The sequence below is a fragment of the Ranitomeya imitator genome, chromosome 5 (assembly GCF_032444005.1).
Source record: "Ranitomeya imitator isolate aRanImi1 chromosome 5, aRanImi1.pri, whole genome shotgun sequence".
NCBI classification, from domain to species: Eukaryota; Metazoa; Chordata; class Amphibia; order Anura; family Dendrobatidae; genus Ranitomeya; species Ranitomeya imitator.
Genome location: NC_091286.1, coordinates 568197686 through 568222035, shown reverse-complemented (window position 1 = coordinate 568222035; position 24350 = coordinate 568197686). Strand labels below are relative to the sequence as shown.

At 43.2% G+C, this 24350-nt stretch overlaps 1 protein-coding gene across 1 annotated transcript in view; it reads right to left on the bottom strand.

Annotated features, from left to right (window-relative positions):
• The window catches only part of INPP5D (inositol polyphosphate-5-phosphatase D), a 259560-nt gene that overhangs the window by 67773 nt on the left and 167437 nt on the right, over positions 1 to 24350 (bottom strand). The window contains exons 6-10 of the mRNA XM_069727768.1: positions 21344 to 21431; positions 16051 to 16131; positions 13809 to 13880; positions 7602 to 7725; positions 6843 to 6949 (exon numbers count right to left, since the gene is read on the bottom strand). Coding sequence (XP_069583869.1) covers positions 6843 to 6949; positions 7602 to 7725; positions 13809 to 13880; positions 16051 to 16131; positions 21344 to 21431 — 472 coding nt within the window. The remainder of the gene's footprint in view (positions 1 to 6842; positions 6950 to 7601; positions 7726 to 13808; positions 13881 to 16050; positions 16132 to 21343; positions 21432 to 24350) is intronic.

Genomic DNA, 24350 nt, shown 5'->3' with positions numbered 1-24350 from the left:
CCTCTTTAAGGCCCCAAGTTAAAGGATTTAAAGGGTCTTCTGCTATTCGGCCCCTACAAAGGTCTCGTATAGTCGAAGACTAAATGGATTAGAACTGTGTTGGTATCTCAGGTTGTATCTAAAGTATTTTAGTTTGGTGATTTTAATGATATAGCTGAACAGTGTATATTAAGGTGTCTGGCTTATAATTCTAGTTGATTACATGCTTAATTCAATATTCTTCAGGAAATTAGAGATGGAAAAAGGATTAAGAAGAATACAAGTAATCAGTAAGGTGAGAAGCAGCAGAGAGTAATAGGAGAGGCAGTGGACAATGCTTGCCAGGTATGGATTTTGGCCAGCGCACCACTGTTCTGTGCACGTGTTCTCCTGCAGTAACAATAATCCAAATAATGGAGGGCAGACAAGTGCTAGAGAGCAGCTAAATACCTTATGTTTTAAGTCCAAGTAAAATCATTGAATTACCAACATTGATGAAAGCAACACCATTACTGGCCTGATGTGTTTCAGACATATAGCTCCTTACTCGTAGTATTTTGTTGCCAGTAGGGGCTTTAGACCTAGTCCTTTAAATGCCTCACAAAAATGTTTTCAGTCCCACACAAGTGGTCTCTCCAGTTTCCAATTTAATGGTATTGAAAGAGTAAGTAACCAGCAGCAGAGAGGCCAGGGAAGTGTTCTTCTTAGCAGGAAGGGTTGTGGATTCTTATGTAAAATACTACATTTCCATAAGGACTGGATTGTACATTAATGGTAATCTATCACCAGTTTCTTACTACCTAATCCAAAAGCAGCATAATGTAGAGACAGATGTACCACCCCAGGGTCCTGGTTGTTACAGTGGCATTGCTTTCCTCACGGGGAGAGTGATGTCTCGCTTGGAAGTGAAGGAAGATCTCTTTTATCAGGTAATAACAATGCACACAACATGTTCACACTCCAGACCAGAAGGGGGAGCTCTAAATCTGGTTTAGGGGGGAACTCGCCTGTAAATACATTCTGGTCTGGAGGGAAAGGCAGTTGGACAGACAGCAGACTGGAGCAGTCTGAGGCAGAGAGACATGTTTGGGGCTGGGCAGCTGGAGGTGCTGCAGCTCCAGGATTGAGAGAACAAGAAAGAAAGATCAGCGTTAGTGGGCATGCAGGAGAGTGGAGCACAGGAGAGTGACACCAGGGGAGCACAGCAGCGGTTGGGCTACCCCCTGGCCAAGCGCAGATTCTGGTAGCCGGAAGACCAAGGCTGTGTCAGACTCTAGGAGGCACAGCAGAAACCGGCAGGACAGCTGGATTATTACAAGTAACCTGTCCGCCCTAGTACCCAGGAGACACAGTGGCACATAGAGCCCGCGTCATGATAGAGACCCTATAAAAAGGCTCGAGCCACCTGTCATACGGGTTTGTGTCCTAACCCACATGGAGGACAGAGAGAACTGTGAGGACCTTGCCAGAAGCCATAGGCAGTAAGGCACTACAACATTACCGCACTAATTGGAAGGCTTCTAACTCCACCTTATAAAGGGGACTCTGAATTTGCTTACAAGCCGGCCGGACCCTGCCTGTACCTGTGATCTGGTGCCCTGGACTGTGGTTGCCTGAAGCCTGGAGTTAAAAAGACTACAAACCTGTGTCCTCCATTCTTCACTGCACCTCTCACCATCCTCATCTATACACCAGGAGCCTTAGGGACCTATTTCACCTGTGGGAAGTTATACCATCTAGCTGCCATAACATCACCCCAGAGGACCCCTTTAAGCAGCGTCGGTCCCCACTAACTGAACACCACAGGTGGCATCACGAACACAAACTTTATTACAAATCCCTTTAAGAACATTTCCTATATATTTGGACGCCCAAGGCCACGGACTGGTTCACAGCCACTGTGACATCCCCTTAAGTACCAGAGCCGGTACCGAGTACCTCACGGCCCTGGGGGGCGACTCACATAGACCCTGATTCTAGCGATGCATCAATTACTGGGTTGATTGCTGTAGTTTTTACACATTCACTGTTTTATCAGCAGGAGATTATCATTAGAGGATTAGAAACCTGCTGCCAAGTAGTCCACCATATTCAAAAGCTCTGTATAACTCCGCCGTACCAATGATTGGCAGTTTTCTGCCTATGCACAGTGTACGCATCAGTGTTGTGGGCAAAGGGGGGGGGGGGTATTTCGCATTCAGAGAACTAGTAGATCAGCAGCAGATAAAATAGTGATTTTATGAAATCAACAACAAGCAGCCTAGTAAGTGACACACTGGTCTTGGCCCCTACACAGGGTCTTGGCCCCTACCTTATGTTGCTCACAGATGGGGTAGCGAATACCTGATTCCCTTTAAACTGTATTTTAAATTATTATTTGATATAAAAAAAAACTATAGTTTTCATGTTTTTACCTTCTCTTTTGCATTGGTTCTGTTGATTTAATTGGTTTGTGAGATTACCATAATTAACAACAGAGGAGTGGAGGAGGATCTGTAGTACAGGATCTATACTCAAGGTGTGTCTTGTTACTTAGGATATGAGTAAGGATCATACAGGTCTGAAATAAGTGATGTTCTTTGGCATTAAAGGTAACCTGTCCCAATCACAGGTGCCATCAGGTCATGGCTGCACAATGGCAGCCAGGTATGGAACCCTACTGTGGGAATAGCTGTTACTAGTCCGGCGGGTCCCACCTGCTTCTCAACATAGCACTCTAGTTGATTGACAGGTCTCTCCTATGTCTATAAAGTAATGTAGCGGCGCTTAGTGATATAGCATAAAAAAGCAGCAAGTATCTCCTTACCACATAGGAGGACGCAGGGACAATGTTCTATAACTGATGAAAAAATCAATTAAACTTGCGCTAAGAAATGCATATAAAAGAGGGCCAAAAAATAAAGATAATTGTAATTTACCTGATGAGGAGGAAGCAGATAGAAATAAATGAATGATGACGTTGCTTGTATTTAATGATGGGTACACTATACGAGGTCTGGAAATGGAGACATATAAATATAAAAAGTATCGAAAATATATGTGTAAAGATTGCGGGAATCCTATAAATCAATATCCACAATCATAACACTCTAAAGTAAAACAAAATAATTCCGTCCTAGTGGATGCACATGTCAGAGGACCTTGAAAGAAGTCGTACCTGCCGCAGGATGCACATCAGGTGAACGTAGATAATGCCAGTAAGAAGCAATGCAGGTAAGTATTGCAGATGAAGATACCTTCACCGTCCTTTGTGGAGATTAGGAGCGCTGGCGGTAGTTCATAGCGTGCTGTCCCGGCCGGTGACAGCCGCCGCAAGAGAAGGAGCGTGTGCGAGGAGCGCGGCGCTCAGAAAAGCTGTAGTTGGCAGGACCTGCGTGATGTTCGGGTCACGTGTCCAGTAAGTCACGTGGTGCCCCTGTCGGAGGTACGGAGCACTGGGGGAGCCAAAATTAAACCAACGCGTTTCGGATTACCACGGAATCCTTCTTCAGGGTGGGCTCCCGCTGTGCTCTGCTGGTATTAAATAGTCTTGGCTCCCTCCCCTCGTGTCACTCAAACGCAAAAAGTTCAATCCCATTATTTAACCCCTTAGGCTTCAGGGTGTCTAGTTCAAAAATGAGCCGAGTCTCCTCTCTGGACATTTGTTTAATATAGTCCCCATCACGCCAATCTTTACGGACTAGTTTGATTCCAGCTACCTTTATTCCATTTATGGAGCCTTTATGATGAATTGCAAAGTGCCTAGAAAGCGGATGTTCATCGTATTTTCTCTTAATGTTCCGTAGGTGTTCTTGAATTCTCCTGCAAAGGGGGCGTTTGGTTCGTCCCACATACAATTTCTTGCAGGGGCACTCAATTGAATAAATCGCTCCTCTAGTAGTGCAAGTAATAAAATCAGTAATCTCCACTTGTATACCATTGTGCGATGTTATAAACTTTTGTTTAGTTGGACGCAAAGACTTGCACATCTTGCACCTATGACATGGGAAAAAGCCTTTGATAATTTGTTTAAAGGGGCCTATACGTTTCTGTGTTGGAGCTGGGCATCGCACAGTGGGAGCAATAAGAGATCCCAAATTACGTGCTTTTCTGAATACAAAACGTGGAAAATTATATAATTTATCCCCAATCACTTTATCATCTTGCAAAAGGGACCAATGTTTATTCACAATCTTTCTCAATATTTGGGTATTAGAACTATATTGTGTAATGATTGGGATAGATATTTTATTATCACCATCATTGCACTCATCATCTGCCTCAATCTTATTGGTGATGAGTTGCTCCCTAGGAATGCGCCTAACAACATCCCTCGTTTCCAATAAGTAATTGTGATTATACCCCTTATTTACAAATTTATCTATAAGGGTATCTGATTCCTGAATAAAATCAGTATGTCTAGAGCAATTACGATTTATACGCATAAATTGGCTACGAGGGACATTAAGTAGCCATCTTGGAAGATGGCAACTGCCCATAGAAATATAACTGTTTGAGTCTGTTGGTTTATTATATGTACGTGTTTGAATTTTTCCATTTTCAATAAAAATATCAAGATCTAAAAAATGAATACTTTCTTTATTAATTGATGCTGAAAATTGAAGATAAAAATCATTAATATTAAGTGTACTTAAAAACAGGTTCAGTGAACCTGCCAGGTCCTGCCAACTACAGCTTTTCTGAGTGCCGCGCTCCTCGCACACGCTCCTTCTCTTGCGGCGGCTGTCACCGGCCGGGACAGCACGCTATGAACTACCGCCAGCGCTCCTAATCTCCGCAAAGGACGGTGAAGGTATCTTCATCTGCAATACTTACCTGCATTGCTTCTTACTGGCATTATCTACGTTCACCTGATGTGCATCCTGCGGCAGGTACGACTTCTTTCAAGGTCCTCTGACATGTGCATCCACTAGGACGGAATTATTTTGTTTTACTTTAGGGTGTTATGATTGTGGATATTGATTTATAGGATTCCCGCAATCTTTACACATATATTTTCGATACTTTTTATATTTATATGTCTCCATTTCCAGACCTCGTATAGTGTACCCATCATTAAATACAAGCAACGTCATCATTCATTTATTTCTATCTGCTTCCTCCTCATCAGGTAAATTACAATTATCTTTATTTTTTGGCCCTCTTTTATATGCATTTCTTAGCGCAAGTTTAATTGATTTTTTCATCAGTTATAGAACACTCTCCTATGTCTGTTTGTAAATGTAAGGAGGTGGAACACAAGAAGAGTCCGGGGGCGGTTACCTTCTCTGCTCTGTGCCTGGAACCATTGAGCTCTGCTACAAGTTCCCCAGGGGGCAGACTTAGAGACTGGGACAGGAAGGAAGCTGGGCAGAGAGCGGGAAAGGTGCGCACGCAAGTGGCAGAGCAGAGTGTGCAGTGGTCAGGGCAGGACGCAGCTGCGCTCCGGGGAGGAGAGAGGGCTCCCGGTCAGAGGACAAATGAAGGGAGATTGCCCAGAAAGACTGCAACTTGTGAGTACATGAAAGCAGACTCTGGTGTGACTGGAGAGGGGCGCCTTGACACCTGTGCAGAGACAGTGGCTGTGCAGAGACTGTGACCCCCTGGTACCCACAGTATCAGTGCAGATACTGTGACCCCTGGTACCCACAGTATCAGTGCAGAGCCCCTGATTCCTGTTAAGAGACTTAATATTAGACTGACCATCGTTTTCCCGGGATAGGCTGTGCTGCAAAAGCTAAAGACTCAGAGCCTGTGCATAACACATTAACTCTCGAAACCCCAGGCAGCGGGCTCCTAGAGACTACTCAGCCCACGGACAACAGAGGGACGACAAGTGCCGCTGTTTCCTGGTGCCTACGTTGGAGAAGACGACCCTTCAAGCAAGTCCTCATCAGACTGATAAGTGTTCTTTTTCTCAAGAAATCCCGCTTAATTCTGTTGCACTGTTTGACTCCCATATTTTGCACCGTTATCTTTTCAGTTCATATTCTACTGTTTTCTCCCTGCGAGGAGAATATTGTCCCTGTTAATGAATTCCCCCCAACAGTTGGTCTGTCTGTTTCGTGGTGACATACTCAACCCTGCACTCTATTACATAGAGACCAGTTTTTTCTCTCTACAGTCCAGAGACGGCTCACCAAACTATGCTTTCTCAGAAACACTGTAGGAAAACATACGGTACCTGGCTACAATCATGCTGCCTGCGGTTCGGGGAGGATGAATATAGACAAGTTTCCTTTAATGTTGCAGTTTTGATATTTCTACTTGGCCTCATTAGAAGTTGCTATCTTTGAGAAACCGTCTGCTCTTCACGGTGACAAGTGGACAAGGAATACTAGGATTGGTATTAGGAAATAGATGCTGCCGAATAATATACAGTATATTATTGTGTAAGAAGATAAAGCTCAGGTGCATTTATGCGACAGTGTTCACAGGCTGCCAATCACCTGACAGATGAGCAAAACGCTCGACCGTCGGGTGAAATGATTTTTTAGCAGCCTTAAAAATCATCGTTCTCGGCAGCACATCATCTTATGAAAACAGGACCTTTTCTCACCCATTGTGGACCTAAAGATACAACTTATGTGCATAAAGTACTGCTGAACTGACATTAATGAGTACTATCCACTGTTTGCACTTTATTATAGTATTATATATCATATTAAACTTTAGTAAATCCACAGAAAAACGATTCGACTAAAGCAAAAGAAATTGATGATTTTTAAAGGCAGATTATTATATTCTGTACTGATAAGGGAACATCCACTGAAAGCCGCCATCACTATAATAAAACATTACATGTTGTATTATCTGCTTACGATAGTTATGAAGTGGATCTCAAGAATAAATCTACATACTCAGGACTTCATAGAGTTTCCTACCTTAGAATCAGCAAAGATGTATTCTTTACGCTGTATCTTTTCCTTTTCAGTTTCCAGTACAATTGTCAATTTATTTGGAAATTTCTGGGACTTAATTAGTTGTAGAACTGGGGTGATAAGCAAAGGAGAAGTCAGGAATTAGCATAAATTTGCAGAAACATCTGTCATCCTAGTCATGCCAAATAATTCTAGAGAATGCTTTCTACTTTGTCTACGTATTAAGTTCCTGATTCATCGAGACCGACGATTTTCCTGCCAGTCTCGATGAGGGTGCGTGGTGGAGTCAGATGCTCCTGATTCACAAAGAGCTGCACGCCTCTGCTCGAGTCTGGAGAGTGATGAGTGGAGTGGCGCCCCCATGCTCCATGCCAGAAACCTCACTCCATTGTATCATCACGACCCTGGTCCCGCCCCATCTCTGCGAAGATGAGACAAGCTGGCTTTAGAATCACAAAATGGTGGAACAAGACCAAATTGCGCCAAAAGTTTGTAACTTTCAAAGATTTTACAAAACTTTTTGGGGCGTAAAAACTTTGTTCAACTCGGGCCATAGAGTTGTATACACAGAATATAAGTACGGTAATCTAATACAATATGAACAAAGCCTAAGAGAAAGCCCCCCAAAAATGCAGCAATCTACAAATTTATTATTCCAAATTGCTTTTTTATTTTTGTTTTATATTAATGTTTATTACTTTTCTTATATAATCTATTGACAGAGGTATTCTTTACAGAACAGAAGGGTTAAAAAAAACATACTTTTCTTGCTTGTGTAAAATTTTTCATCTGGCCCATCTTTTGCTTTCTTGATGATAAGTTTTCCAGTTTCAACGTCTACTTTCAGATGAGTCTTTTGAGATATACCTAAAGAATCCACTTTTACCTATAAGTACATATAATATTTTAGTAGATCTATGAACTATTTAAAAAAAATAGGTTTAAAGAAAATGGCACAAATTGGATAAAATAGTGCTGCACATTTTTTTAATATATTTTTTTATCACTTTCTCAAATATTCAAGTTTTATGTGAACCGAATATGTAAATATGTTGGGTTTTTTTTTAACTAAGGGTAGATTCCGCTGTATTCCTGAATCTGCTGTTGTTTTTATTTTGTTCCTGCACCTCTTCATCCCTGAGATATGGCCCCTTCCTCCCTGTACATTAATCTTATTAGCCAACTGGGCATGGTCCGCTAGAAGACTGCCATATAGGAGAAACAAAGACCACACCCACTTGGCTAGAAAGATTAGATTTACATACAGGAAAGAGGGGGCCATATCTTGGGAATGGAGAGACGCAGGAACCAAATAAATCACCTTCACATTCAGGAGAAAAGTGGCATATACAACAGGTTAAAAAAAAAACTTACATGGACAAGAATAGATAAATAAATTTACACTTCTCACAACACTGAAATGGCAACCCCAAAAAGCATAAGTCATGGAATCATAAAAATCACAACATGGATAGACATCCATGCATGTACTGACGGTAGTTCTGATGCTGTATTCATGTACTGACGGTGGTTCTGGCGCTGCATTCATGTGCTGACAATAGTTCTAATATTGTACACATGCAGCAATCCAAAATGTGCTTCATGGCTAAGTTAAAACTTAAAATCCTCAAAAGTCAGAGTTTTGAAATTATGAGGAAAGATATATATCTTGGTACCGTGTTAGCCAGTAGATAGAAAAATATTTAGAATTGAGAGTCCTCACTGGCTGATACCTTTTAATGGCTAACCCATTAAACGGTATCAACCACTGAGGACTCTCAATTCTAGAGATTATGAGGAGGATTTGACGAGATTCTGCTCAGTGTCTGATCTAAAAAAGCAATGTAAGTTAAAGTATGTTCACTACTACTTTTAAGAGCAGGCGCCAAGCAGAATCTCTCAAAATCATCCTCAAAAATGCAAAACTTGGTTCTGGTGGTGAATTAACCCCTTAACCCTGGGCCATTTTCCGTTTTTGCGTTTTCGTTTTTTGCTACCCTTCTTCCCAGAGCCATAACTTTTTTTTATTTTTTCAGTCAAAATGACCATGTGAGGGCTTGTTTTTGTTGTACTTTCGAACGACACCATTTGTTTTAACATACCGTGTACTGGAAAACGGGAAAAAATTCCAAATGCGGTGAAATTGCAAAAAAAGTAAAATTCCACAGTTGTTTTTTTTTTTCTAACCATTTTCACTAAATGCTAAAATTGACCTGCTATTATAATTCTCCAGGTCATTACGAGTTCATAGACATCAAACATGTGTAGGTTTTTTTTAATTTAATTGGTGAAAAAAAAATCCAAACTTTGGTAAAAAAAAATTAAAATGGCACCATTTTCCGAGACCTGTAGCTTCTCCATTTTTTTTTATTTAAGCCTGGGTGAGGGCTTATTTTTTGCACGCTGAGCTGACGTTTTTAATGATACCATTTTGTTGCATATACTCTCTTTTGATCGTTACGCCATCTAGCGATCAGGTTAATTCTTTTTTTATATTGATAGATTGGGCACTTCTGAACTCGGCGATACCAAATATATGTACAGCATGTTTGATTTTTTTTTTTTTTATTTTGAATGGGGCAAAAGGGGGTGATTTGAATTTTTATATTTTTTTTATATTTTTAAAAATATTTTTTTAAAACCTTTTTGCATGCTTCAATAGTCTCCATGGGAGACTAGAAGCTGCAGTTGTCCGATCAGCTCTGCTACATACAGGCGATGATCAGATCGCCTGTATGTAGCAGAAATGCTCACCTGCTATGAGCGCCAACCTCTTGTCATGCTAACCCATCGGTGACCATGATCACAGGACGGGGTCACCGATGGGCGGGATTTATGGCGCGCTTGCTGGAAGTGTGATTTAAATGCCGCTGTCAGAGATTGACAGCGGCATTTAACAAGTTAACAGGCACATGTCAGCTGTTCAAAACAGCTGACATGTGCTGGGAAAGATGCGGGCTCAGCGCTGGAACCCACATCTAAGGGAGGGAGTCCGACGTTGTCATATTATTACGCCCAATGTCGGAAAGGGGTTAATGTACTGATGGTGGTTCTATTGATGTATTTATGCAAGCACTCTGTTACATTTTTTGCAGCCCTTTGGATTTTGGATTTGGGTTCAGTATGTCATTGCGGCCATTAGACCAAAAAATGTTGTGCACCACTGGTCTACACAATCCATCAGAAGGCATTTGCATGACATTGGGATATGAGCCAGACATCCAGCTACAGATGACCTAACATGACCTCTCTCAAATGCTATGATGGTCTATCTTCCAGCAATGAGTCCTGCTTTTGTCTTGGTCACAATGAAAGCCAAATATTGATGTGGATGCCATGTTGGAATTGTCATGAAGAGGCCTTCACTGGGAAATGTAAAAGTCTTCTAAGGGCTGATTTTCCAAACGACAACACTAACCTGCATGTCACTTGTTCTAATGTGAGCAGTGTGCATGGCCTAAATGTTTTACCATGATCTGCATTGTCTCCAGACTTGTCTCCCATGGAGAACATCTGGGACGTCATTGGTAAGCAATTGCAAAGAAAGCTGCCAACAGCAGATCTTGATGATTTGCCCAAGTGCATTCAGGGAGGTAGAACATTCCTCAGATAACCTCATTGATAGCAGTAAAGGCATGTAAGTGCGTGTATCTCTGCTAGTCGTGCTGATACTCGATACTGAATACATTGAGATGCTTGAAAATGTTGTTTGCATTTTTTCAACAATTGTATATCGTGAACATAGCTATCCATCCTGTGATTTTTATAGCTCTATGAATTTTCCTTATTGGTGTTGCAATTTGAGGTTGCAATGTTCAAGAGTGTATTTTAATGGCAAGTGACATGTCCTTTTTAACCCCTTAAGGACTAGAGGTATTTCCATTTTTGCGCTTCCATTTTTTGCTCCCCTCCTTCCCAGAGCCATAACTGTGTTACTTTTCCGTCAATAGAGCCATGTGAGGGCTTGTTTTTGTGGGACGAGTTGTGCTTTTGCATAGCACCATTGATTTTACCATATAATTTACTGGAAAACAGGAAAAAATTCAAAGTGCGGTTAAATTGCAAGAAAAGTGCAATTCCACAATAGTTGATTTTTTTTACCATGTTCACTAAATGCTAAAACTGCCATTATGATTCTCCAGGCCATTACAAGTTCATATGCAGCGCCCCAGAGACCTGGTCGTTGCAGTAGTATCGCTCTGCCGCTAAGGGGAGTGATGGTACGTCTGATGGCACTAAAGGAGTTCATCTGACCAGGTATCACCAGCACACATTACACTTCACACTCTGGCCACTAGGGGGAGCAAAAGGTTTTATTTATTAGACCACTCCTCACACTGGTAAAACTAGGGGGGGTTGGATAGGAAGTTAGTCAGAAGCTGACTGGGTTTTGTCCAGGCAACATCCCGTGGCAGGGGGTGTTGCGGGGAAGATTCAGGGGGGTCCCTGTCAGGCATGGGAACCTGGCAGGCACCTAGCGACAAGGACAGATCGTTACAGAGCTGCGCCTGCACTACCTTGCGGCGGCATCTGAAGAAAGGACACGAAGCGAAGGATATTGTGGACAGTGAGAAACGAGATCAAGCACAAAGGAGAGCCAGTAGGAGTCGTGCCCCGAGAACGGCAACATCCTACTGAGGCGCGTAGCCAGTGACTGGAACACCGAGGAAGTAACTGACTCTAGGCCTTACTTCAAATACCGCAGGACAGTTAATTATAGGTTGGCTGTCTACCTTACATCACCTACGCAGACATAGGGGGCAACCGTGGAGAGGGGCGTCTCTAGGGTCCCAGAATAGCTCCGAGCCTTCCCGTCAAACGGGTGCGTCCTAGCCATAACAAACCTGGGGGACGGAGAATAGAAAGAACTAGAAAGAACGAGAACAGAAGTTGTGAGGACTATCCCAAATGCTCAGCAGGGAAGCACTACAACACACAGGCGCTAGTGGTAGGCCATGATTTCCACCTGCAAAGGGAACTCTGGATGTGCCTTCGGACCGGCCGGTTTCAGACAGCCCTGTTAACAGTGCTCTGGATTGAGGATCCTGAAGTCTTCAGTAAAGAGGTAAAGAGACTGCAACCCTGTGTCCTCGTTATTGACTGTACCTCACACCATCGCCATCTACATTATCGGGAAGCCCTGGGGACATACTTCACCTGTGGGGAGTTATACCATCTAGCTGCCATCACATCACCCCAGTGGACCCCAAGCAGCGTCAGTCTCCCTGGCAGAATACCACAGGTGGCGTCACGAAGCATTAGCTGACTCTAATCATCCCTTTTATTGGACGCCCCTTAGCAGGGTCACGGACCGGGTCCAGCCACCGAGACATCCCCAGCATCGAGATAGAGGACCGGTACCGAGTAACCTGTGGCCCTGTGTCTGGGGGCGCTCTACATACACACCAAACATGTTTAGGTTCTTTTTTATTTAAATGGTGAAAAAAAATTGTAAAGCTTTTTTGCCTTTTTTTCCGAGACCATTAGCGACTCTATTTTTCGGGATCTGGGGCTGGATAAGGGCTTATTTTTTCACCAATCTAATGTTTTTATTGATGTTTGATTGATGTCATTTCATGTAGATACAATGCTTTGATTGCCTGTTATTGTATTTATTACAATGTTGCAGCAACCAAAAAACGCAATTCCGGTGTTTTAATTTTTTTACTCGTTACGCCTTTTACCAATCGGATTAATTCTTTTTATATATTGATAGATCGGGCGATTCTGAATGCCGCAATACCAGATATGTGTATATTTTACTTTTCTTAATAGTTTTATTTTGAATGGAGCACACTTTTCAAAACATTTTTTAAAATGTTTTACTTGCTTCAATAGTCTCCATAGAAGACTAGAAGTTGCGATCATCTGATCGCTTGTGCTTCAGCCCTGCTGTGTGTAGCAGAAATGCTCAATTGTTATGAGTGCCTACCGCTGGGCGGCACTCATAGTGATTTGGCGCAAGGGTCTCCTGTAGACCCTGGGTTGTCATGCTAACCCATCGGTCACCTGCGGTCATGTGACACGGGCGTCGATGGGCAGGATTAGTGACACAATTCTGGCTCGTGCATGTTAAATGCCGCTGTCAGAGATTGACAGCAGCATTTAATATGTTAACAGCCACGGGTGGATCATGATTCCACCCACGGCTGTTAGGGGCACATGACAGCTGATCATCGATGAGCCCACACCAAACAGGGGGAGGCATCCAATGTCGGATATATCCGTCATTGGATGTTATCGGGTTAACATACATGTCCACCTTTGAGCTCCATTAGAAAGTATACATTGGTATACAATCTATATATCAGTATCTCATTCTGCTTAAAGGGAATCTTGTCAGCAGGTTTTCATTATTTAATCTAAGAGCAGTGTAATATAGAGCAAGAGAGCCTGATTCCAGGGATATGTAACTTATTAGGCTGTGTACAATAGTTTCAATACAATCAATGTTTTATCTGCAGGAAAGTATCGCTGCCTGACTAGGTCTCACGTGCACGGCAGTCAAGCTAATCTGTGTAGCTCCGCCCCCAGCACTGGTTGGCAACTTTCCAACAGTTCACAGTGTACAAAGAACTCTGCTCTCTAATTACATAGCAAAACCTGCTGACAGATTCCCTCTAACTTCTCTTGGTCTGATGACAGGTTCCAATTTGTGCACATTCTTATCCAGAACGGCATTTACAATTCTCGTGGCTTTTAGGCTGAAATTACAGTACAGTAGTTTTTGCAGTAGGTATTTTCGCATGTTCTGAATTGAAAAAGAAAATGACTTTGGTAAAATGTATCTAATAATAACCGGAGGAGCATTATTGCCTGTAAACGATGTAATAGGGGCAGTGTCTCTGCTATGGGGAATTGTGTAATAGCAGCAGAAAGACTGATGATGGCGATCCGACTCTTAGATTGGAGAATAGAAATACATCACATAGAAACATTAAGAAACCCTGAGCTAGATGAAATGATTACCTCAAATATTATGGGGGGTATGAGCGATCTCCGGTGTTTCACGGCAGCCCCCTCCATTAAGACTGTTTTGACCTGAAATAAGAATGAAAGAAATGAAAGAAATGCATATTCATTCATATTTAGTGCTATGAAATTAACTTCTCAATATATTTTATAAAATCGCCTAAATCAGACTGTGCAAACATGCAAAAGAGCGTAAAAAAGATAATATATATATATTAGTAAGAAACATTTTAAATGCACCTGAATGATGAGGGTGAGGCGATATGGCGCTTTGTTTTAAACACGAGAAACTAAAAAAAAAAAAGGAATATTCATATCTTCTCTGCAGCAAATGCTGCTGCAGAGAAGATATCAATGGCGGCTTCAGCACCAGTGGGGGGGACAGCGCTTACTGTAGCGCTGTCTCCTGCATGGCACACGGACTGCACACGGACAACGTCTGTGTGCGGTACATGTTTTACACGGACCCATTGACTTTAATGGGTCCGTGTAATCCGTGCGCTCCCACGAACACTGACATGTATCCGTGTTTGGCACACGGAGACACGGTCCGCAAAAAATCAATGACATCTGCACAGATGCATTAATTTTAATGTGTCTACGTGTGTCAGTGGCTCCAGTGCGTGAGGAAATTGTCACCTCACGTACCGGAGCCACTGATGTGTGAAACCGGCCTTAAACACACAACTTGCTCAAAAATTCTTGAGCATGGGAAAGCTGGTAGAGAGGTCTGTTGGCCAAATGACTATTTGGCCAACAGCTATTGCATGTGTATGGCACACAGTAAAACTTGGTATACAAAGAAGGAAGCTCCCACTTCGGCTATGTGCACACGTTGTGGAAAGGTGTGTGGATTTTTCCGCACTGATTTTGGTAAATCCGCAGGAAATCCGTAATGCGGAATTACCGCGGATTTACAGCTTTTTTTCACCATTTTTGTGTGGATTCCACCTGCGGTTTTACACCTGCGGATTCCTATTATGGGGCAGGTGTAAACCGCTGCGGAATCCGCACAAAGAATTGACATGCTGCGGAATAAACAACGCTACGTTTCTGCGCGTTTTTTTCCGCTGCATGTGCACTGCGGATTTTGTTTTCCATAGGTTTACATGATGCTGTAAACTCGGGGAAAACAGCTGCGAATCCGCAGCGTCCAATCCGCTGCCGATCCGCAGCAAAATCAGCAACGTGTGCACATAGCCTTACTCTTCAAGAGCAGAAATGTGAATTTAGAGACTGACAGAGGGAGCACAGAGTCATTTAGGTTACACCAAGGAAACAAGAGATGAAAGGGGTGCAATCAAAAGTATTCAACCACCAGGTTTATTAGCAAAGAGTATAAACTTTCTGCTGTTTAAAATAAGAACGATTTAAATCTCTCAACACAACTAATATAACAAGTGGTTTATCCAAATTCAACATGAAATGTCATTTGTGATGACTACTAAAGTCTTTCAGCTCACTAATATTTTGGTGGTCATTAAAGTGGTCCAAGAAGTTAGGAGAATAATTCATTGCCTTGCTCAAACAAGCTGTGTGTTTCTGTTTCAATAAAATCAGTGTTTTATCAGCAGGAGATGATCACTACTGGACTAGGTGTCTCATGCCTTCTTGTCAACTGTTCAGTGTAACCCCATCCACACCACTGTGTCAATGCAGCTTTGTGTCAATGCAGAGTGTACACAGAAATCTGCCAATCAGTGGTGCTGGCGGGGTTATACAGAGCTCAGCATTCTGAGCACTGCTAAATCTGCAACAGAGAAAACAGGGATTACATCAAAATAACAGCATGCAGACCAGCAAGTGGCACATCTCTGGAATCAGGGTCTCAACACCTACATCATACTGCTCACAGATTATATAGCAAAAATCTGGTAACAGATTCCCTTTAAGCCCAGGAAGCTTTGATTATATAATATAGATAGATAGATAGATAGATAGATAGATAGATAGATAATGTCTGTGTGTCTCATAGTGACAGGGACGTGTCGGCTAAGACTTGCACAATAGAGATGAGAGCTATGATATAAATAATTTCCGAATGGTATGGTTACAGATTGGACATTTTAAGATCAGTTATGTTGCTTAGCAATCAGTCGGTGATTAAGCTCTGCAGAATATACTGCAGATCAAAGAGAAATGAATGCTTCATATTATGTCTCACTGCTAAACATGTCATCTCTGGTTATAGCTTCTTTTAGGTGTCATTTCTGCATCTTCTTGGGTTGTACGGTCATACCTTCTCCTCAAGGCTGGACACCATGGAGGTCAGCTGGTTGAGTTTACTCATCATGCTACTCGTGCTCGGATCACCGGGAAGCTGTAAAGATCACACATAATACTCGTTACTAATAGACCAAGGCCATACTAATAATACTGCATGTAAACTGCTATATCCACCATTAATGTGGAGGCACCTCAGGCTGCGCTAGGAGTAGGAGATCAGCGGGCTAGAACAGGGCAGTAGACGGTATTAGTCCGTTCCGACATCTACACAGCTTATATACTGTACTGGATTGTAAGATCGGAGGTTTTGGACAAAAATTCTAGTTTCTGATCCAGTCCTAAATTTCCTGACCTTGGGGGAATAATTTATTGCCATCCCACAAAGGTCATCACATCTGAGACACTTACATGACCAGTTCTTCCCCAAGGATCAATACTAAGAAGCCAAAAACGGTTTTAATTCAGTGCCATATTCTGGTTCTCTGTAATGGTACCTGTTATGCCACACCACATACATGGCATCAACCAACACTCATTGGGAGGAATTCATCAAACACTTTTTGGCAGAAAACTGACATGAAAAGGTATAGTTTTTTCAGGCTGAAAAATCAGTGTAAAAAAATTATTTAAAATGTCTTTTGGCATGGGGATGTGCTTGATGCATGTGTGTGTTTTTCATCATTGACAAAACATGACAATATTCCGCAGCCCATTTGATAATGAGGTGTTGCCGGTACATGAGTGGGACACTATCCATCAGCTGTAATTGCAATGAGTGTGGACTGAGGCAACTTTTTCTCCAGCTATGCTCCCTCTTATCACACCTGCTGATCCAACCTGGCAAGCAGACAAGTTTTTTTGGATTAAAGAGGTTCCATACTGTCAGGAATGGAAAGGTGGCCACTAGAAATGAGTGGACCTTTTGAAATTAAAATTCGCTGGCATTGTCAAATTTGAAAAAAAGTCTGCAAAAAAAATAGGACAAATCTAAATAATGGAAAAGTTGAAACTGCACGAAAAATACAAGTGGGGTAGAAGAGAGAGAAAAAATACTGCTGACCCTTACAATCTACAGAAAAGAGAGATGACCCCGCTGATAATAAGAGCTTACACTCTATAGGAGAGAGAGGACCCTGCTGACCATAAGAGCTTACACTCTATAGGAGAGAGAGGACCCCGCTGATCATAAGAGCTTACACTCTATAGGAGAGAGAGGACCTTGCTGACCATAAGAGCTTACACTCTATAGGAGAGAGAGGACCTTGCTGACCATAAGAGCTTACACTCTACTCTATAGGAGAGAGAGGACCTTGCTGACCATAAGAGCTTACACTCTATAGGAGAGAGAGGACCTTGCTGACCATAAGAGCTTACACTCTACTCTATAGGAGAGAGAGGACCTTGCTGACCATAAGAGCTTACACTCTATAGGAGAGAGAGGACCCTGCTGACCATAAGAGCTTACATTCTATAGGAGAGAGAGGACCTTGCTGACCATAAGAGCTTACACTCTATAGGAGAGAGAGGACCTTGCTGACCATAAGAGCTTACACTCTATAGGAGAGAGAGGACCTTGCTGACCATAAGAGCTTACACTCTACTCTATAGGAGAGAGAGGACCCCGCTGACCATAAGAGCTTACACTCTATAGGAGAGAGAGGACCCCGCTGACCATAAGAGCTTACACTCTATAGGAGAGAGAGGACCCTGCTGACCATAAGAGCTTACATTCTATAGGAGAGAGAGGACCTTGCTGACCATAAGAGCTTACACTCTATAGGAGAGAGAGGACCTTGCTGACCATAAGAGCTTACACTCTATAGGAGAGAGAGGACCTTGCTGACCATAAGAGCTTACACTCTACTCTATAGGAGAGAGAGGACCCCGCTGACCATAAGAGCTTACACTCTATAGGAGAGAGAGGACCCCGCTGACCATAAGAGCTTACACTCTATAGGAGAGAGAGGACCTTGCTGACCATAAGAGCTTACACTCTACTCTATAGGAGAGAGAGGACCCCGCTGACCATAAGAGCTTACACTCTATAGGAGAGAGAGGACCTTGCTGACCATAAGAGCTTACACTCTACTCTGATAATATAGGACGAGCTCTGGGACGTGGGAACTCTGCTGACCGCAATCCCTAATCCTATCACGCACACTAGAAATAGCCGTGGATTGCTCCTAACGCTCCCTATGCAACTCGGCACAGCCTAAGAAACTAGCTAGCCCTGAAGATAGAAAAATAAAGCCTACCTTGCCTCAGAGAAATTCCCCAAAGGAAAAGGCAGCCCCCCACATATAATGACTGTGAGTAAAGATGAAAATACAAACACAGAGATGAAATAGAATTAGCAAAGTGAGGCCCACTTACTGAACAGACCGAGGATAGGAAAGGTAGCTTTGCGGTCAGCACAAAAACCTACAAAAGACCACGCAGAGGGCGAAAAAAGACCCTCCGCACCGACTCACGGTGCGGAGGCGCTCCCTCTGCGTCCCAGAGCTTCCAGCAAGCAAGACAATAAACAAAATAGCAAGCTGGACAGAAAAATAGCAAACCAGAGAAAAACAAGCAGGCAACTTAGCTTCTGCTGGGAAGACAGGTCACAAGAACGATCCAGGAGTGAACAAGACCAATACTGGAACATTGACAGGTGGCATGGAGCAAAGATCTAAGTGGAGTTAAATAGAGCAGCCAGCTAACGAATTAACCTCGTCACCTGTGGAAGGAAACTCAGAAACACCCACAGCCACCAGAGGAATTCCATGGACAGAACCAGCCGAAGTACCATTCATGACCACAGGAGGGAGCCCGACAACAGAATTCACAACAGAGAGGACCCCGCTGACCATAAGAGCTTACACTCTATAGGAGAGAGAGGACCCTGCTGACCATAAGAGCTTACACTCTATAGGAGAGAGAGGACCCCGCTGACCATAAGAGCTTACACTCTATAGGAGAGAGAGGACCTTGCTGACCATAAGAGCTTACACTCTATAGGAGAGAGAGGACCTTGCTGACCATAAGAGCTTACACTCTATAGGAGAGAGAGGACCCTGCTGACCATAAGAGCTTACACTCTATAGGAGAGAGAGGACCCCGCTGATCATAAGAGCTTACATTCTATAGGAGAGAGAGGACCCTGCTGACCATAAGAGCTTACACTATATAGGAGAGAGAGGACCTTGCTGACCATAAGAGCTTACACTCTATAGGAGAGAGAGGACCCCGCTGACCATAAGAGCTTACACTCTATAGGATAGAGAGGACCCCGCTGACCATAAGAGCTTACACTCTATAGGAGAGAGAGGACCTTGCTGACCATAAGAGCTTACACTCTATAGGAAAGAGAGGACCCCGCTGACCATAAGAGCTTACACTCTATAGGATAGAGAGGACCCCGCTGACCATAAACGCTTACACTCTATAGGAAAGAGAGGACCCTGCTGACCATAAGAGCTTACACTCTATAGGATAGAAAGGACCCCGCTGACCATAAGAGCTTACACTCTATAGAAGAGAGAGGACCTTGCTGACCATAAGAGCTTACACTCTATAGGAGAGAGAGGACCCCGCTGACCATAAGAGATTACACTCTATAGGAGAGAGAGAACCCCGTTGACCATAAGAGCTTACACTCTATAGGAGAGAGAGAACCCCGCTGACCATAAGAGCTAACACTCTATAGGAGAGAGAGGACCCCGCTGACCATAAGAGCTTACACTCTACAGGAGAGAGAGGACCCCACTGACCATAAGAGCTTATACTCTATAGGAGAGAGAGGACTTCACTGACCATAAGAGCTTACACTCTATAGGAGAGAGAGGACTCCGATGACCATAAGAGCTTACACTCTCTAGGAGAGAGAGAACCCCGCTGACCATAAGAGCTAACACTCTATAGGAGAGAGAGGACCCCGCTGACCATAAGAGCTTACACTTTACAGGAGAGAGAGGACCCCACTGACCATAAGAGCTTACACTCTATAGGAGAGAGAGGACTTCACTGACCATAAGAGCTTACAACTCTATAGGAGAGAGAGAACCTCGTTGACCATAAGAGCTTACACTCTATAGGAGAGAGAGGACCCCGCTGACCATAAGAGCTTACACTCTATAGGAGAGAGAGGACTTCACTGACCATAAGAGCTTACACTCTATAGGAGAGAGAGGACTCCGATGACCATAAGAGCTTACACTCTGTAGGAGAGAGGGTCCTGCTGACCATAAGAGCCTACACAGTATAGCAGAGAGAGGGAACCCCACTGACCATAAGAGCTTACACAGTATAGCAGAGAGAGGACCCCGCTGACCATAAGAGCTTACACTCTACGAGAGAGAGGACTCTGTTGTCCATAAGAGCTTACATACTGCAGGAGAGAGAGACTTACCCAGTGACTCTGGAGATGGAAAACAACTCATAAACTGTGCTCCACTGGGAATTGCTAATCAGTGATGGTCCCAGGTACTGACCACCACTGTACAAGGTATGAGAATCTGCTAGATGTTGTAGCTGCAGGATATAGTGGGGAGGCCTGTACAGCAACAATGACATTAGCCCGCTCTCTAATGCTTCAGCAGTGTGGAAAATGGTGATGGGGAAGGTTTTGCGTGAAACTGTTAACTTCAGGAATTTCGGATCGAATCGCTCATCTCTAGTGGCCCCGCATTTGCCATTAATTTGTATGGGATCTCTAAAAACTGAATATGTGCATATCCTACTGACATGCAATTAATGTCCCAAATGAGAACCCTTTACAACATAACCAACTTTTTATTTCCCTGTTTTAAAGCCTCATCACTTTCATGATTTCTTTTCATTGTCATTGGATGAATACACTCATTTGCAAATCTATGGGCTGAAAACCAATCTGAGAGGTGGATCCCATGGTGGATTGCCTAGACCAGATACTGTACAATTGTATCTATCGCTCATGTATGAGACATTTTAGAAAATGATAAAGAATTGAAACTTCATGATAAGAACCTCAAAGCAGGTAGTGGTGTAACTTCATAGCCCAAATGCAAAATCTCCAACAAGGCCCCCTGACTATCACCGATCTTCTCATAGCCAAAGTGACTTTTTGGGCCTCTTTTGGCTTCAAGGTGTGAGTCCGATTGCGCCCCCTGCACCATTACGCCCCTGAATGCAGGTTCTGTCACACCCGCTTTTTAAGTGGATTAAAGTTACCATTTTGCTTGGCGTGTCACGGCGCTGAGATCAGCAGTAATTTAACTTTTCCTATTACTATAAGTGAATGAGGTGTGATGATGGATCTTGCACCATACACACTACGTTAAACTTACGGGGGAGCGCTGCCTGAATCCGGGGGAGAGCTGAGGTTCAAATGTGCTCTGTAGGGATTCCAGCGCCGGCAGTGTACGGGTGATTTCACTAAGAGAACAATAGAAGTGTCAGATATTAGACCAATATACTGAAGAGTGAGGTTCAGGTGAAAAATAGTAGTGAAAATGTGACATCATAGCTCCGTTACTTATTACACACAGGTAGGAGTATGTGACAGGGCCTTATAGAAGGACTATAAATCAGCCATCACTGGCTATAGGTGATTAACTCATAGGCCCCGAGGTGGAAACATTCCTTCCATAGAGAGGGCAGACGACTTACGGAAAAATAATCATTTTGGACTGTTCACTGGGCGTGAGACATGAAGAAGCTGGTAGATGAGATGAGCACGCTGTGTATGAGATACATCACACAATGACATGAATTCTAGGAGGGGAAAGGGGCAAAAAGAAATTGAAGAAGGAGAAGAGATGCTGCACTTCCCCTTACCTCAGACAGCTGCCACCAAACTCGTCTGCCACTGCCCCCTCCTTTCCATACCTTTTCTTTGTGCTGTGATGCTTGGCTGTCTTCCCTCTGCACGCAGTACAGTAAAAGGGAGGGGACAGCAGGGAGGCAGACACCGAAGTAAAAGGAAGATTTCATTTGCAAGAAAGATATTCTTACACGTACAAGAGCACTCCTTATCCCATGGCCCTATATTATGTCGCAGAGGAAGACAGCGTATCAGTAACTGGTCTGACAGACCCTCCTGTAAAGCATCTCTACAATGGCAGGATGAGCCGCTGAAGGGCGAGTCTGTCCCAGATGTGCAGAGACAGCGAGGGGAGGAGGCGAGAACTAAGAGGATAGCTAGCAGAAATCTCCAGTCTAATGTTCCCTGTCATTGCCGTGTATGTATCCGTGTACAATCTGCAAGCATTCACTAAAGAGTGAAAACCACAAAATAGAATTTGGCAAGGAAGTGAACATATACCCGTCTACCGGTCAGGGCACTAGAAAGTTGGTTTTAGCTTCTTACCTTTCCGACTTATTCTATTGTCAAGTTATGAATGCACAATTTATTACAAATATACAGTGGGGAAAAAAGTATTTAGTCAGCCACCAATTGACCACAACTATGAGAGTCAAAATGAGAAAACAAATCCAGAAAATCACCTTGTCTGATTTGGCAAGATTAATTTTGCAAATTATGGTGGAAAATATGTATTTGGTCATTAACAAAAGTTCATCTCAATATTTTGTTATATATCCTTTGTTGGCAATGACAGTGGTCAAACATTTTCTGTAAGTCTTCACAAGGTTGGCACACACTGTTGGTGATATGTTGGCCCATTCCTCCATGCAGATCTCCTCTAGAGTACTGATGTTTTGGGTCTTTCGCTGGGCAACACAGACTTTCAACTCCCTCCAAAGGTTGAGATCTGGACACTGGCTAGGCCATTCCAGGACCTTTATATGCTTCTTATGAAGCCACTCCTTTGTTGCCCTGGCGGTGTGCTTGGAATCATTATCATGCTGAAAGACCCATCCATGTTTCATCTTCAATGCCCTTGCTGCTGGAAGGAGGTTTACTCTCAAAATCTCACGATACATGCATCATTCATTCTTTCATGTAAACAGATCGGTTGTCCTGGTCCCTTTGCAGAGAAACAGCCCCAAAGCATGATGTTTCCACCCCCATGCTTCGCAGTAGGTATGGTGTTCTTTGGATGCAACTCAGCATTCTGTCTCCTCGAAACACTTTGAGTTTTGTTTCTACCAAACAGTTCTACTTTGATTTCATCAGACCATATGACATTCTCCCAATACTCTTCTGGATAATCCAAATGCTCTCTACCAAACATCAGATGGGTCTGGACATGTACTGGCTTAAGCAGGGGAACACGTCTGGCACTGCAGGATCTGAGTCCCTGGCAGCTTAGTGTGTTATTGATGGTAGCCTTTGTTATGGTGGACCCAGCTCTATACAGGTCATTCACTAGGTCCCCCCGTGTGGTTCATGGAGTTTTGCTCACTGTTTTCATGATCTTTTTGACCCCACGGGGTGAGATCTTGCGTGGAGCCCCAGATCGAGATTATCAATGGTCTTGTATGTCTTCCATTTTCCAAGTTGCTTGCCTATTGCAGATTCAGTCTTCCCAGCCTGGTGCAGGACTACAATTTTGTTTCTGGTGTCCTTCAACAGCTCTTTGATCTTCACCATAGTGGAGTTTGGAGTGTGACTGTTTGAGGTTGTGGACAGGTGTCTTTTACACTGATAACAAGTTCAAACAGGTGCCATTACTACAGGTAATGAGTGGAGGACAGAGGAGCCTCTTAAAGAAGAAGTTACAGGTCTGTGAGAGCCAGAAATCTTGCACGTTTTTAGGTGACCAAATACTTATTTTCCACCATAATTTGCTAAATAAATCTTTCCAAATCAGACAAGGTGATTTTCTGGATTTGTTTTCTCATTTTGACTCTCATAGTTGTGGTCTACCTATGATGTCAATTACAGGCCTCTCTCATCTTTTTAAGTGGTAAAACTTGCACAATTGGAGGCTGACTAAATACTTTTTCCCCACTTTATATACATTTTTTCCCGTCTAAACTACAAAGTAAATGTGTCAACTTTAACTTTAGGCCTTTTAGAGATCATTTAATCTTCAACTTTCTAAACTGTTCACAATAACAGTAATTTTGACCAGGGGTGCCCACACTTTTACATGCCACTGTAACACAAGTGGATGTCTTACCCCTGTGATCATCAGCAATAAGTAAAATGTGAGGGCAGCCCTGTTCTGATCCTTTGGGGGTATTCTGCTGTGGAACCCCACATGGTATGTCCTGTTTTATCCCTTATTACCTCCCAGAGACTGAGAAAATAACGAACAGAGCTTACTCACCTTCTACGAGTCCAGTGCTGCCTCTCTGCCACTGATGTTGCCTTTGTTGATTAGCTGCAGCGGTGACATCACTTATACAGTGCTGCAGCCAATTACTGAGCTCAGTGGTTCATGTCAC